Source organism: Microtus pennsylvanicus, chromosome 8 (genome assembly GCF_037038515.1).
Source record: "Microtus pennsylvanicus isolate mMicPen1 chromosome 8, mMicPen1.hap1, whole genome shotgun sequence".
Lineage (NCBI taxonomy): Eukaryota > Metazoa > Chordata > Mammalia > Rodentia > Cricetidae > Microtus > Microtus pennsylvanicus.
In genome coordinates this window covers 63,371,134-63,385,104 of record NC_134586.1, presented here as the reverse complement: position 1 = coordinate 63,385,104, position 13,971 = coordinate 63,371,134, and the positions used below count along the sequence as shown (strand labels likewise).

Here is a 13,971-nt window from a genome sequence, read left to right as displayed (position 1 = left end):
ACTGGAAGTCATAATATATACAAAAAGGGTATGGTAAAAAAGAGAAAATGTGTGTGTGTGTTAAAATTAAAAACTAAGATAATTTTTTAAACCCCTGACATGACATCATGATATCATAACATCATAATATAACAATTCTTAATGTGACAGTCCCTAGCACAATGCCATCTACATGAAGCAAAATGTAATAGAACTGCAAAGATGAACAGATAAATCCACTGTTCTTACTGGAAACCTCAGCACCCTCTACCAGGACTGGAAAGATCCCGCAAGCAGAACAATCTATAAGGTATAACTGAACTCTTTAGTCCAATCAAAAGGATATAATCAGTATCTATAGAACATGTCATCTAAAAACAGACAAATGTATAGTATTCTGAAGCTCAAATGGAACACACACAAACGTTGGTCATGCTGTGATCCTTGAAGAACTCCCTAGCAATTTCATACAAAAATCATCTAGTGTCTGCTCTCGGACCACAGTTGAATTAAACTAGAAACCAGTTCCAAAGATAGCTGGAAAAGCCAAGTACAATGGCACACACCTTTAATCCAAACACTATGGAGGCAGATACAGGTAGATTTCTGTGAATTCAAGGTCTACATAGAGAGGCCCTGTCTCAAAAAACAAACACAGAAAACAAAGATATCTGAAAAGATCAACACACACACACACACACACACACACACACACACACACACACACGGGGGGGGGGGGAGAGAGAGAGAGAGAGAGAGAGAGAGAGAGAGAGAGAGAGAGAGAGAGAGAGAATGAGAATGAAGCAAAGGGGAAAAACTCTCAAAAAGTTTAAAAATATTTTAAACTAAGAAAAAAATGAAAACACAACTTAAACTTTGTGGGATACAGCAAAAAAAAAACAAAAACCCAGTGCTTTGAGGAAAATAGTACCAAATTCATGTATTAGAAAAAATATATCTGATAGTCTAAGCTTCCCCTTTAGGAAACTAAAAATAAATGAGACCATATAGTCCAAATAAGAAGAAGAGAAATAATAAGGATAGAACAGAAATAAATGAAGTTGAAATTAGAAAAGTAAAAACTGGCTTTTTGCAGTGATCAATAAAATTGATAAACTCTAACCAGATTATGAAAAAGAGGAGAGAATGTAATATAAAATCCTAACATCCAAAATGAAAATGAAGGCATTGCTATAGATTCTATTACCTTAAACATATAATAAGGAGCACTCTGAGTAGCATCATACCTACAGCCTGGGAAAGAAAAAAATAAAACATTTTTCTTCAAACAACACACAAAAGAATTAGCAACGACAGCAAAACCCACCTGAAACCAATAAGCCACTAGAAAGGTTGCAAGCTACAGAGTGAATAATACTGTACAAAAGTCTATCACTTTCCAATATACCACAGTTAACAAGTTACACTTGAAATAAAACCACACCCACAGGACTGCCTGGCTTGGTTATATTCACAGCACTCAGAGTATTGCATGCATTGTAGTAAGGACAGCCCCTCTGAGAAACAGTGCTGGGAAATTGGGATATACACGTGTAGAAGACTAAAGCAAATCCTTTTCTCTCACCCTCTACAAAAATAAACTCAAAAGACATCACAGACCTTTATGTAAGTCTAAAACAATAAGACTATAAGAGAAAATTTAAGGGGAAACACTTGAGGCATACCCAATGATTTTCTGAATAGGATTCCAATAGCCCAAGCAATAATACAAATAATACATAAAGGGGCTGCATTAAATTTAAGAGCTTTGGCTCCACAAAAGAAACAATCAATCAGGGTGATGGTGGCACTTCCATTTAATCCCAGCACTCAGAAAGCAGAGGCAGGGGGATCTCTGTGAGTTCAAGACCAGCCCGGTCTGCAGAGTGAGTTCCAGGACAGTCAGTGCTACACAGAGAAACCCTTTCTCAGAAAGAGAGAGGGGACAAGAAAAAAGGGAAGGGAGGAGAGAATCAGCAGAGTGAAGACAAAATCAGAGAAAATCCTTTCTAGCCATTTATCAGACAGTTAATGGATGTTCACACTATATAAAGAACTTGAGTTGGAAAGATGGCTCAGTGGTTAAGAGCCTTGGCTGCTCATCCAGAGGACTGGGTATTGGTTCCCAGCACCTCCATGGTGGCTCATAAGTATCTGTAACTCTAGTTCTCAGGGTTACTGTGAACCAAAAACTACTCTACAACAGTAAAGCATTCAGAAACAGTACTAGCAATTGTGCTTTGACCTACATCCCTCTTGGCTAATTTAAAACATCTACATAAAAAATAATTGTGTATACAATTGTCTTCCAGAGTTTCAAAATCCAAGGCAAAAATGATCATTGAGGGCTGGAGAGATGGCTCAGTGGTTAAGAGCAATGCCTGTTCTTCCAAAGGTCCTGAGTTCAATTCCCGACAACCACATGGTGGCTCACAACCATCTGTAATGAGGTCTGGTGCCCCTTTCTGGCCTGCAGACATACACACAGACAGAACACTGTATACATAATAAATAAATAAATTTTAAAAAAAATGATCATTGAAAACATTCATTTCAATGGCATAAAAGATCCTAATTATACACAAATGCCTTAATACTTCATGCCCAACATACTGGTCAAGAGTTAAATACATTTTAGAGTCAAATGAAATCGTTTCTCTGGATCCATGCTGAAAAAAACAGGGAATCCATCTGTGTTGTCTGAGTTTTCTACCATTCTGTTGTCGGGGCTTTTGGTTTTCTGTCCTGCCCAGTTCCTGCAATTGTTAAGTCCCAAAGAAATCACACAGAGGTCTACACTAGTTATAAACTGATTGGCCCATTAGCTCAGGCTTCTTAATAACTCTTAAAACTTATATTAGCCCATTATTCTTGTCTATGTTAGCCACATGTCTTGATACCTTATTCAGTGAGGCAGTCACATCTTGCTTCTTCTGTGGCTGGGGTCAGGACTGCAGACTAGGACTTCCTTCTTCCCAGAATTCTCCTGTTCTAATTGACCCACCTCTACTTCCTGTCTGGTTGTCCTGCTTCTACTTTCTTCCTGGCTACTGGCCAATCAGCATCTATTTATTTATTTTTTTTCTTTTTTAAAGATTTATTTATTAATTATGTATACAGCATTCTACTTGCATGTGTCCCTGCAGGCCAGAAGAGGGCACCAGATCTCATCACAGATGGTTATGAGCCATCATGTGGTTGCCGGGAATTGAACTCAGAACCTCTGGAAGAACAGTCAGTGCTCTTAACCTCTGAGCCATCTCTCCAGCCCCAATCAGCATCTATTTAAAATATAATTGACAGACTATAGACCATTGTCCCACACCACATCTGAGAATGGAAAACATGGAAACTCCACTGGGAGATGAGCTCTCTAAAATGTAGTGCTTGTGTAGTGTGAGAACCTCAGTACCCTGTTCCTCTGCTTTCCTCTGAAAGCAAATACTTTGAGCAGAGGAAATGCTACCAGCGTTTAATGTTTTTCACCCAGGATGAATAAGAGACAGTCCAGAGCACATGGCTTCTCTCTGGTCGCTGTCTGGACACCGTCTAGACACTATCTGGGATTACTGGAAAGGATTTCTGATGACTGTCTGTTTCATTGGAATCTGTCACGTGAAACTTTACTTGTACCGTTCTTAACCTGCCAACTAAGATCAAGTGAAGTTTAAATTATATTTAAATCTCTCTCTTTGTACTAAACACAATAGCTACAACCAGAGACTTAAAATGTTGTCTTCCAGAATAGATTGTATCTCTGGATATCAAGAAAAACAAACATATTCATTATTTTCATGGATTTTGTTTTAGATTACTGTCCTGACTTCTCAGCCTGGAAAAGAAGTGATCAGACAACTGGAGGAAGGGTTGAAGGATATAAACCTACTTTGTGTCAGAAGGCTGCAAGTGGTTGAGATCCCAAAAGACACCCAAGAGAATAGAGACTCACCATCTCCCGTTGAAGAGCCCAGCAATGATGGTAAGAATTGGGCTTTTGCTGTTTCCCATGCTGGTCTTGACCTCGCACTCTTCCTGCCTCAGACATGTTTATTTGGGGCTGGAGAGATAGCTCAGTGCTAAGATCACTTGCTCTTATGGAGGATTCTGGTTTAGTTCCCAGCACCGACACGGTGGCTTGCAATTGTCTGTAACTCCAGTTCTGGGGATCCCGTGCCCTCTCTGGCCTTAGTGGGTGCAGGGTATGCACATGGTACACAGATGTACATGTAAGGAACATGCCCTACACACACACACAAACACACACACACATAAAATTCATAAACCGATCATTTTTAAAGGGAAAAAGTAAGATATAATGACACATACCGGTAATTGAAACTTCTGGGAGATGGAGACAGGTAGGATTAGAAGTCCATACATAGAAGCTAGCTTAGGCTACCTATGACAAGAGAAAGAGAGGGAGACCCAAATTTTCAGATTTTGTGACATAAAGCACTTAAAACCGTGCCTGGCACAGATAAATGCCGTGTGCTGATATTAATGGTAGGTTAGGAGAAGTCTTTGTAGTGCTTTTTAATATGCCTGTTGCTGATAAAATTTCAAGCCCTAGTCATTTATTGTTTTACTAAAAAGAATATATGACCATCAGAATACTTTTCAACTTAGAAACCTCTCCTAACCCACTACCCTGTCATAGAACTTTTATTTTTGTACATTGTCCTCAGTTGTCCCCTGTCACATTTATGTTATATAGGTGGAATTTGTCTAATTTCTTATTTTCATCTAACATAATATAAAACTTTTGCATAGTTCTCATGCTCCTTCTTTTCTGCTTTTTGTCTATTTTTGTTCCTCTTTCACCCTTAAAAGAAAATGAGAAAGTGTTTACCCAAGAAATAGGTACAAACTCTTACAGGGAAACCAGGATGCTGTCTTTACCTTGTTTTCTCTCTTTACATGTGAGCCAGCCCTGTATCAACAGCAAATTCCTAATGGTTTTAATCAACTTAGGATCTAGGAAATTCTGCTAATTCTAGCACCCAAGATTGGCCTCATAGAAGAGCCATAGATATTGGGAGCAATGCTGCTATCTTCTTTCGGGATTTTTTTTTTGTGTGTATGTGTTACTGTTTTATGTCTTATTTGTTATTAGTATTCTGTTTACACACATGTGAGTGGATGAGGGCACATGCTTGTTGAAGTTAGAGTTCATTTTTAGCTTTCCACCTGGTTTTGAAGCAGGGTGCCCCTGGTTTCTGCTGTTCTGTGTACTGTAGGATAACTGGTGTACGAGCTTCCAGATGATTCTCCTGTGGGCGCCTCCTGGGATGCTGGGATTACAGGTGCATGCCACATCTTCCAGTATGTTCTAGGGATCAAACTCAGCTTGTTGGGCTTGTGTAGCAAGTGCTTTTTACCCCTTGAGCTAGTTCACCCCGGAAGTGAAGTTTTTTTTAATTTTTTTCTTCTTGTTTTCCTATTTGCTGCAGTGCTGGGGATCAAACTCAGTACCCTTGCACCAAGGCAAGCACTCTACCACTGGGCTAGATCTCTTGCTCCTTAAAAATAAATTTTGGAGGTTGGAGAGAGAACTCAGCAGTTAGGAGTGCATGATGCTTGTAGTGGTGTGAATGAAAATGGCCCCCATAGGCTCATACACTTGCAAGCTTAGTCGCCCATGATGGATTGTTTGGATAGGATTAGGAGGTGTGGCCTTTTTAGAGGAAGTGTGTCACTAGAAGTAGGCTTTGAAGTTTCAAAAGCCAATGCCAAGTCCAGTGTCTGTCTGTCTGTCTCTTTCTCTCTTTCTCTCTCTCTCCCTCCCTCCCTCCCTCTTCCTCCTCCTCTCTCTCTTTTTCTCTCTCCCTTCCCCCTCCCTCTCCCTCTCCCTCTCCCTCTCCTTCCTCTCCCCTTCCTTCCCTCCCTTCCTTCTTCTCTCCTTCCTCTCTCTCTCTGCCTGCTGCCTGTGCATCAGCATATAAAGCTCTCAGCTATGCTCCAATGCCATGCCTGTCTGCTTCTCACCATAATGATCATGGACTAACCCCCTGAAACTGTATAAAGCCCCCAATTAAATGTTTTCTTTGATTAGAGTTGCCTCGGTCATGGTGTCTTCACAGCCATAGAACAGTAACTCTAGAGTAGATAGAGTAACAGTAACATAGAGAAGATAATGCTCTTCCAGAGAACCCAGGTTTCCTGTCATTCACTATGAGTCGTTTACAGCCACCTTTAAATACAGCTCAAGAGGATCCAAGGCCCTCTTCTTGCTTCAGGAACCCATATACATATGGCATATGTTCACAGATACATAGATACACATTTCAAAAAAGAAAGAAATCTCAACAGGGATATATATTATAGTACTTCTGGGGGATGCCTAAAGCTTCATTAGTGTTCCTTAAAGAAGTCAGAACTGGAATATGATGGTAGATAAAACACTCGATATTATAGAATTCAGTTCTCCCCAAACTGACCTGCTAATGTGATTCCAGTCAAAATTCTATCAGAGCATTTTGGTTGATTTTGTTTGGGCTTGGTTTGGTTTTTTGTTCTTTGAAACAGGGTCTCACTATGTAGTTCTGACTGGTATGAACTTACAATAATCCTCCTGCTTCAACCTCCTGAATGCTAGGATTACAAGTATGTACTGCTATGCCCAGCTTCATTTTGTTTATTTTGTTTTGTTTTGCTTATTTTGTTTTGCCAAAGCCTACGTTCCATATTACCTAGGCTGCTCTGGAAGATAAGAGTCTCCTATTCCCATCTCAGAATGCTGAGATTACAGTTGTGTGCCACCATACCCAGCTCACCTTTTTTTGTTGCGGTTGCTAATCTGATGAGGTAATCCTATGGGACATGTGTGTGCTCAAGTGCACGTGTGCGTGCATGGATGTGTGTTAAAACTGAGGATGTTCCTTGTCAGGTGTAAAGATCATTCTTGAAGTTGTTCAATAAGACAGCTTTGAGGCTTGTCACACAGCCCAACCCCAGATCCTTTGCCTCATGCACGATGCTCTGGGTGTTACACCCAGCACTACAAAAAATAACAGATAGCATCATAGTGACACAGGAATAGATGATCTCTTCTGTCTGGAGCGGATTACTGAGCCCAGAAGTAGAAAGTCACATGAAAACTTGATATGTGGTGTGGCTGCCATAGAAAAGCAATGAAAAGAGATTAATGCAGTTACTCAGTCATTCTAGAGCTATCAGCATTCCTTACAGGAAAGGGGGAAATTGGATCTCTACTTTACAAAGTGTATAGCATTTTAAATGGGTCAAAAACCTAACTAGGAAAGATGAAACTTTTGGAAGAAAATGTATAAGAAAAGAATTTTGTGACAGTGGGTGAGGAAAAGAAGGTAGTACTCCCAAATGAGACAAAAAGTCTGCTGACGACGGGACATTGAAATAGTGTCACTATATTAAAAGTCAGAATTTCTGTTTGTAAGAAGATGCCGTGAAAATGTAGTGAGAACAAATCAGAGATACAGCTCTGCCTCCTATAATCAGTAAAACGCCACTGTGTGGAATACAGAACTTGAGACATCTTCCCAAAGCAGAGCATCACAGTGAATGAACCGTAGCCATGTAGGACAATGTGAGGCTGGGCGGGGCGGGGGGAGTAATGCTTCTGCACAAAGCTCAGGGAAATTAAAACAACATGATATCACTTAAAGTAGTAAACTAGTTTCTAAAGGGGGGAGAGTGATAAGGAAAATCAATGTGGCAAGGCCTCCTCTGAAGATCAGAGAACAGCACACAGACGTATTAGTGCTAGTAATGCTATTCTACATCTCAAATTAAACAAAAGAATCTGTGGCTGTCCGATTATCATTGAGCGTTTGGAACTTACATGAACACACATAGTATGTCTTCATTTGCATATAATAAATTTTTATGATAGCCTTATAAAGAATGGGTAAGCAATAAATATGCCAAAACTAAAAAGGCCGCAGTGATCAATATCCTTTGGCATCTAGACAGCATCTGTCCAGGTTGACAACCGTCTGCACTGATTGGGTATATAAGTCTTGAACCAGTTAGAAATCAACTTAACGAGGCTGCCAACGAGCCTACATTTCTCAGCCATGTACACAAGGGTATCAGGTTCCTTTGCTAAGTGCTCACAAGCCATCTGTTTAGAATTTCCTCCTAGAGTTTACCAGGGATCGATGTCAAGCTCCCTTGCAAAGGTAGTCTAGCCATATGTGTTCTCAGGAAACACCTAATGCTAACAATCCAAACAAAGAAGATAGAGATTCATTGCTTCTTAGAAGATTCCAGAAAGACCTAGGTAGGGGACTGGGCGTCCCCTCTGTACTGCCAGCAGTTGTCAGACTCCAGCGTCTAAGAGAACGGGTCAGAATGAGCAGCTGCTTGACGAGTTTGGTTTTGATAGCTGCATTAAAGTCATTTTCCTGTGGCGTTGAGACTAAACTAGAAGCTCTGCTTTTTTTGCTACCTAAAGATTTTTAACTCCGACAGACATTTGTTTCATTAGGAGAAGCCATGCTCTAAGAGAAATAGCAACCTCCCTTTTGTAATTCAAAGTAGTAGGAAGTTAGCCGAATATTTGAAGTTATTTCAAAATTGAAATTTTAAAAGTTTGACCTTGCCAGTTTGAGGAATAATCTACACACCAGAAGTTACAGCCGCTCAGCACGTACAGCTCAACGAGTTTTCATAGTAGTGTACACCTACAAACCATCACCTCGGACAAGACACAGACACTTCCCTCATGCTCAAAAGGCCCCTCCCGCCCCACTGCGCTCAATCCCATCGATTACACTTAATATAAGTATAGTCATACAATAGATACTTCTGTGTCTAACCTTTTTCATTCAGATATTGAGATTTTTTTTATTGTTTATATCAATTAATTTGTTTTTATTGTTGAGTAGTAATCTTTTACATAAATATTATGTTTTAACTATTTGTGTGTCAAGGGACAATTTGGTTTCCAGTTTTTATCCATGGATAAAGCTGGTATCAATATCTATGCACAGGTCTTTCTGTGTATGTATGTTTCATTTCTCCTGGGTTCTTATTCATCTTTTCTCACACATATACTTTCAAGCCATTTGTGCGTTTACATTTAAAGTGTATTTGAGCCAGTAATGGTGGTGAATGCTTCAGGCCAGCACTCAGTGGCAGAGCCATGTGAATCTCTGAGTTTGAGGCCAGTCTGATCTACAGAGTGACCTCCAGGACAACCAGGTCTCAAAAAAACAAACAAAAATAAATATGTAATATAAATAATAAAATAATAATTAATTAAGATAAGTAAAGTAAACTTGTATAAAACATCTTTATATTCATTCTGATAACTTCTAAGTTTTATTTGTAATGTATATTCCATTAATAATTACCATAAGTAGGGCTGGAGAGATGGCTCAGAGGTTAAGAGCACTGACTGCTCTTCCAGAGGTCCCGAGTTCAATTCCCAGCAACCACATGGTGGCTTACAGCCATCTATAATGAGGCCTGGCGCCTCCTTCTGGCTTGCAGGCACATGTGAAAAGAATGCTATACACATAATATAAAATAAATAAATAAATAAATTTAAAAAATAATTACCATAAGTATTGATATGGTTGGTTTTACGTTTACAGTTGTATTTTTTTTTTTGTCTGTTAACTCTATTTTTGTGGTCTTTTTTCCTCCTGCTTTCCTGCCTTCAAGGGGTCTGCCTTAAATGTTTTTTAAATTGGGGGCTAGAGAGATGGCTGAGAAGTTATAAGCTCTTGCACTCTTCCTAAGGACCCTGTGACCACATCAGGCAACTCACAACCACCTGTAACTCCCTCCAGGGAATACAACATCTTCTGGCCTTCAAAGACACCTGAATACACATAGTACACACACTGAGAGACACACGCATATACATAAATATTTTTTTAATTTAGCTGGATGTGGTGGTGCATGCCTTTAATCCCAGCGCTCAGGAGGCAGAGGAAGGTGGATCTCTGTGAGTTCAAAGCCAACATGATTTACATAGTGGACTCCAGATAAGCTAGGGCTACATAATGAGACTGCCCCCAAAACAAAAAAACAAAACAGAAAAAACATTTTAATTTTATTTTATCTATTATAATTTAGAGATTCACCTTCAAATTCACATTTGAATTCACAAAAATAATTCATGTTATTTTTTTGTGGCTTCTCTGGAGGGCTTACATTATATATCTTTTGTCTTTTTACAATCTAATTCTCACTTTAATCTAACTCTAATTAGTGTTAACACAATACCATGGGGCTTAAAATCTATTTTAAACATTTTGTAGCCTACTTAAAATTAATATAGCACTATTTCATGTAAAATACAGAAATTTCACAATTATATAGGTCCATTTGTCCTGCCTCAAACATATAGTCTATCTTTTACTTATTTGCTTGCTTGCTTGTTTGTTTGTTTGTTTGTTTGTTTAAAACAGGGTCTCCTAGAGCCCAGACTGGCCTTGAACTCAATATACAGGCACCACAGGCGAGAATAATTTTGAACTCCTGACTCTTGTCTCCGCCTCTCAAATTCTGAGTCCTAGGGTTACATACACACTATTGTTTATGTTGTAGTTAACATATGTGTTCAGTGCTCACAGTGGAGGCCATGAAAGGGTATCAGGTCTCCTGGGACTGGAGTGGCAGATGGCTGTGAGCTGACGTGTGTGTTCTGGGAATTGCTCTTAACTGCTGAGCTGTCTCTCCAGCCCCTAGTCTTAAATCCTGGATCCTCCATGTTTACCCATCTATTTTTGCCTCTCCTAAAGTTCCTGATTCTTTACTAGATGTATATCTAAGTTTCCCTTCCCTTGAAGAGCCTTGGTATTTCTTATAGCATGGTTCTGGTAGTGACAATTCTCCTCGTTGTCATTAAAATGTTTCTTCCACTTTCATTCTTGAAGTATATTTGACTCATACATACAATTATAGATTGCCTGGGCTGCTTCAGTAATTTAAAGATATTTCACTGTCTTCTGGCCTCCCCTGGTTTCTATCTAAAAGTGACAGCCCTTAAATCATTTTTGGCTCTCTGGAAAGAATCACTTTCCTGGCTGCTTTCATGAAATTCATCTTTATGTTTGTATTCATCAGCTTGATAATGACATAACTAAGCATAGATTTCTCCTCATTTATCTTGTCTAGAGTTCACTAGCCTCTTAAATCATATTATTTTCAAGATCTGATCATTTATTTGTTACTCTTAAAAACTCATTTTTGACTAGATTCAAAAATAGAAGGTCTCAGTCAGGACAGCTTACATATTTTCAAGTTCTGTTCTTGGCATTTTCCTTTGGCTTCCTTCATTCTCTTGGACAGAAGCATAGCATATTCTGCAGCTTCCTCTTTGTTTATCTTAATGTATTGTTTCTTCAAAGCAATATTTTAGCATCTATGTTGCAGGACGAGTGGAGTGACAAGACTCTGAACCTTGGGTACTTTGGTTCTGGGCTTGCCTTCTTTGTTTAAGGACTTTCTGACAACTTATTGGCAGACATCATCCTCTTTAGAGAGATTGAGCAGCTTCAAGATTCTGCTAGCCTTTTGGGGCTGCAACTGCTGAGATACAGCAGTACCAGTCGGTCTAGGAATATCCTTCTCTCCCTTTTTTACCATGATCAAACTGAGAACTCAGATTGGCCTCCACCATATCAAACAGACTTGTGCTTCCTTTCTCCAGCTCTCCATATGAGAGATGCCACTCACTCATTCATCAGGAGGTGCGCTCTGCAATGGGGCTCAAGATGCCCTGCTTCATGGGAAAACCTTGCTTTCCGCTCTCACCACTGACTCGGACCACATAGCCCTTCCACTCTTCACAGAGCGACTTCTGTGGCCCCCGCGTTTCGCATAGAAAGCACGAATCTGGCATTCATCATTCACTTTGCTGTGTTTCTCAGTGTGTTTCTGATGCTGCTGAGTGGGACGAAATATACACTCCTGACCACTGAGGAGGCTCCAGGAAAGAGGACTTGAGTCTACACGCTTTATTTTCCTTTTTAAGACAGGGTCTCACTGTGTAACCTTGACTGGCCTAGAACTCAATTTGTTGACCAGACTGGCCCCAAACTCACAGACACCCATCTGCCTCTGCCTCCCAAGTGCTGAAGTTAAAGGTGTGCACCACCACACCTTACCAAACCTATTCACTTAAATCTGTAACCTAAGTTGAAAAGTTTTCTACCATTATTTCTTCGAATACTTTTGTGCTTTAGCCCTTCTCTCCTACGGCTCCAGTTACCCATATGTTAAAGAGGCGTGTGCCTCTCATCTGATTTCATAGTCCTGGAAACAGAACCCAAGACTGTGCAAGCTAAGCAAGCCCTCTGCCAGCTGTGCTGTGTCCCCACCCGTTTGTTTATTTTGTTCAATTTTTGTCTCTTCAGGTCACTAAGTCACTTTTTAAGTCACTCACTTCTTCCTCTTTCATTTTTTGTCCTGCTTTTAAGCCCATGTGATTATTTTTGTTTAGATATTGTATTTTTAAGTCCAAAAGCTTCATTTGTCTACCTTTTATAGTTTCTGTTTCTCTACTGACATTTCTTACATTTCTATTCATTTTTGTGAACATAGAATGATTTCATTTATGCTAGTACGAAGTCCTTATCTGGTAGATGCAACATCTTGATCATGTTAGGGTTTGCATCTGTGATCTGTGTTTTCCATGAGACTGAGCCATGGTTTCTTTCTCTATATGCCAAAAACATTTTGATTTTATTTTGTGAATGCTATGATATAGAGATTTTAGGTTCTATTGTGTTGTTTTGGAGCGGTTTTTGTTCGTTTTGTCAGACTTTGTTAGCCTCAGACTGCCACGCATTGGTCCTGCAGTGAGCAAACATTCAAATTCCCAGTCCCATTCTTTTCCTATTTGTTTTGCTTGTTGATGTTATTTAAGACAGGATCTCTCATTAGGTAACTCTGGCTGCTGGGGAACTCACTAAGTAGACTAGACTGACCTTGAACTCACAGAGACCTGCCTGCCTCTGCCTCTGGGATTAAAGGTGTGTGCCACCACGCCTGGCCTCAGTCCCATTCTTTGGCCTAAATTCTAAGCTGTGCTCCATTTGCCCCATATGTGTAGGGCAGGGGCAGATAGGGCCTTGGACTGTGCTTAGGCCCGCCATTGGGTGCTCTCGGGCTCTCTTCTAGTGGCCGTCCTCCTCACTTTCCCGAGAACCTGGCTCACCTCTTTTCTTCCTCGAGGTTTGGACTGGGCAATGGCTAAAGGATAAAGAGCTTGCTATGCAAACGTGAGGACCAGAATTTGACCTCCAGCATTCATATTAAAGGGCCAGACACTGCAGCACCTCCTGTAATTCCAGAACTGGTGGGTGGAGGCAGGAGGATCCTAGTGGCTAACTGGCTAGGCCGTCAAGCCAAAACAGTGAGCTCTGTGTTCAAAGAGAAACTATCTCAGAAATAAGGTGGAGAACCATAGAGGAAGACGTTGAAATTGACCTCTGGCCTCCACACATGCAAGCATGGGGACACATACCTGCACACACATACATACGCTCTCCCACACAGAAATAAAGGAGTAAATGTTTCTAATTAAAATCTAAGCCAGTGAGCTGTCTCAGTGAGTAAAGGTACTTCCTGCCAAGCCCAAAGACCCGGGCTCCATACCTTAGTCCAATCTCTAGAGGAGAACTGACTCTTGCCACATCTTGACAGTGTGACTACCACATGCACACCTACACCGGGCACACACACCGATAAATAAATAGGCAGATAAATAAATGTAATTTTTAATTAATATTGTTGACATGATAAGAAGGCACAATGCTATCAAAGGACAACTGGAAAACTAGGGGAAAGCACTGGGATTTATAACACAGGGGAACTGATACCGAAACACAGTGCCACAACTCTTTTGGAGGGGAATTTGTAAATATGTTTTAAAGTTTGTATGGGCTGGCCTTTGAGTCCCCAGTTCCTTTTTCATGAATGCAGTATCCTGAAAATCTCCACCCCAGTGATGCAAATGTGCACAGAATCACAGTCATGCAGTCTAGGTGTGCATAT

At 40.2% G+C, this 13,971-nt stretch overlaps 1 protein-coding gene across 1 annotated transcript in view; it reads left to right on the top strand.

Annotated features, from left to right (window-relative positions):
• The window catches only part of M1ap (meiosis 1 associated protein), an 80,864-nt gene that overhangs the window by 22,304 nt on the left and 44,589 nt on the right, over positions 1-13,971 (top strand). The window contains exon 3 of the mRNA XM_075982034.1: positions 3,790-3,958. Coding sequence (XP_075838149.1) covers positions 3,790-3,958 — 169 coding nt within the window. The remainder of the gene's footprint in view (positions 1-3,789; positions 3,959-13,971) is intronic.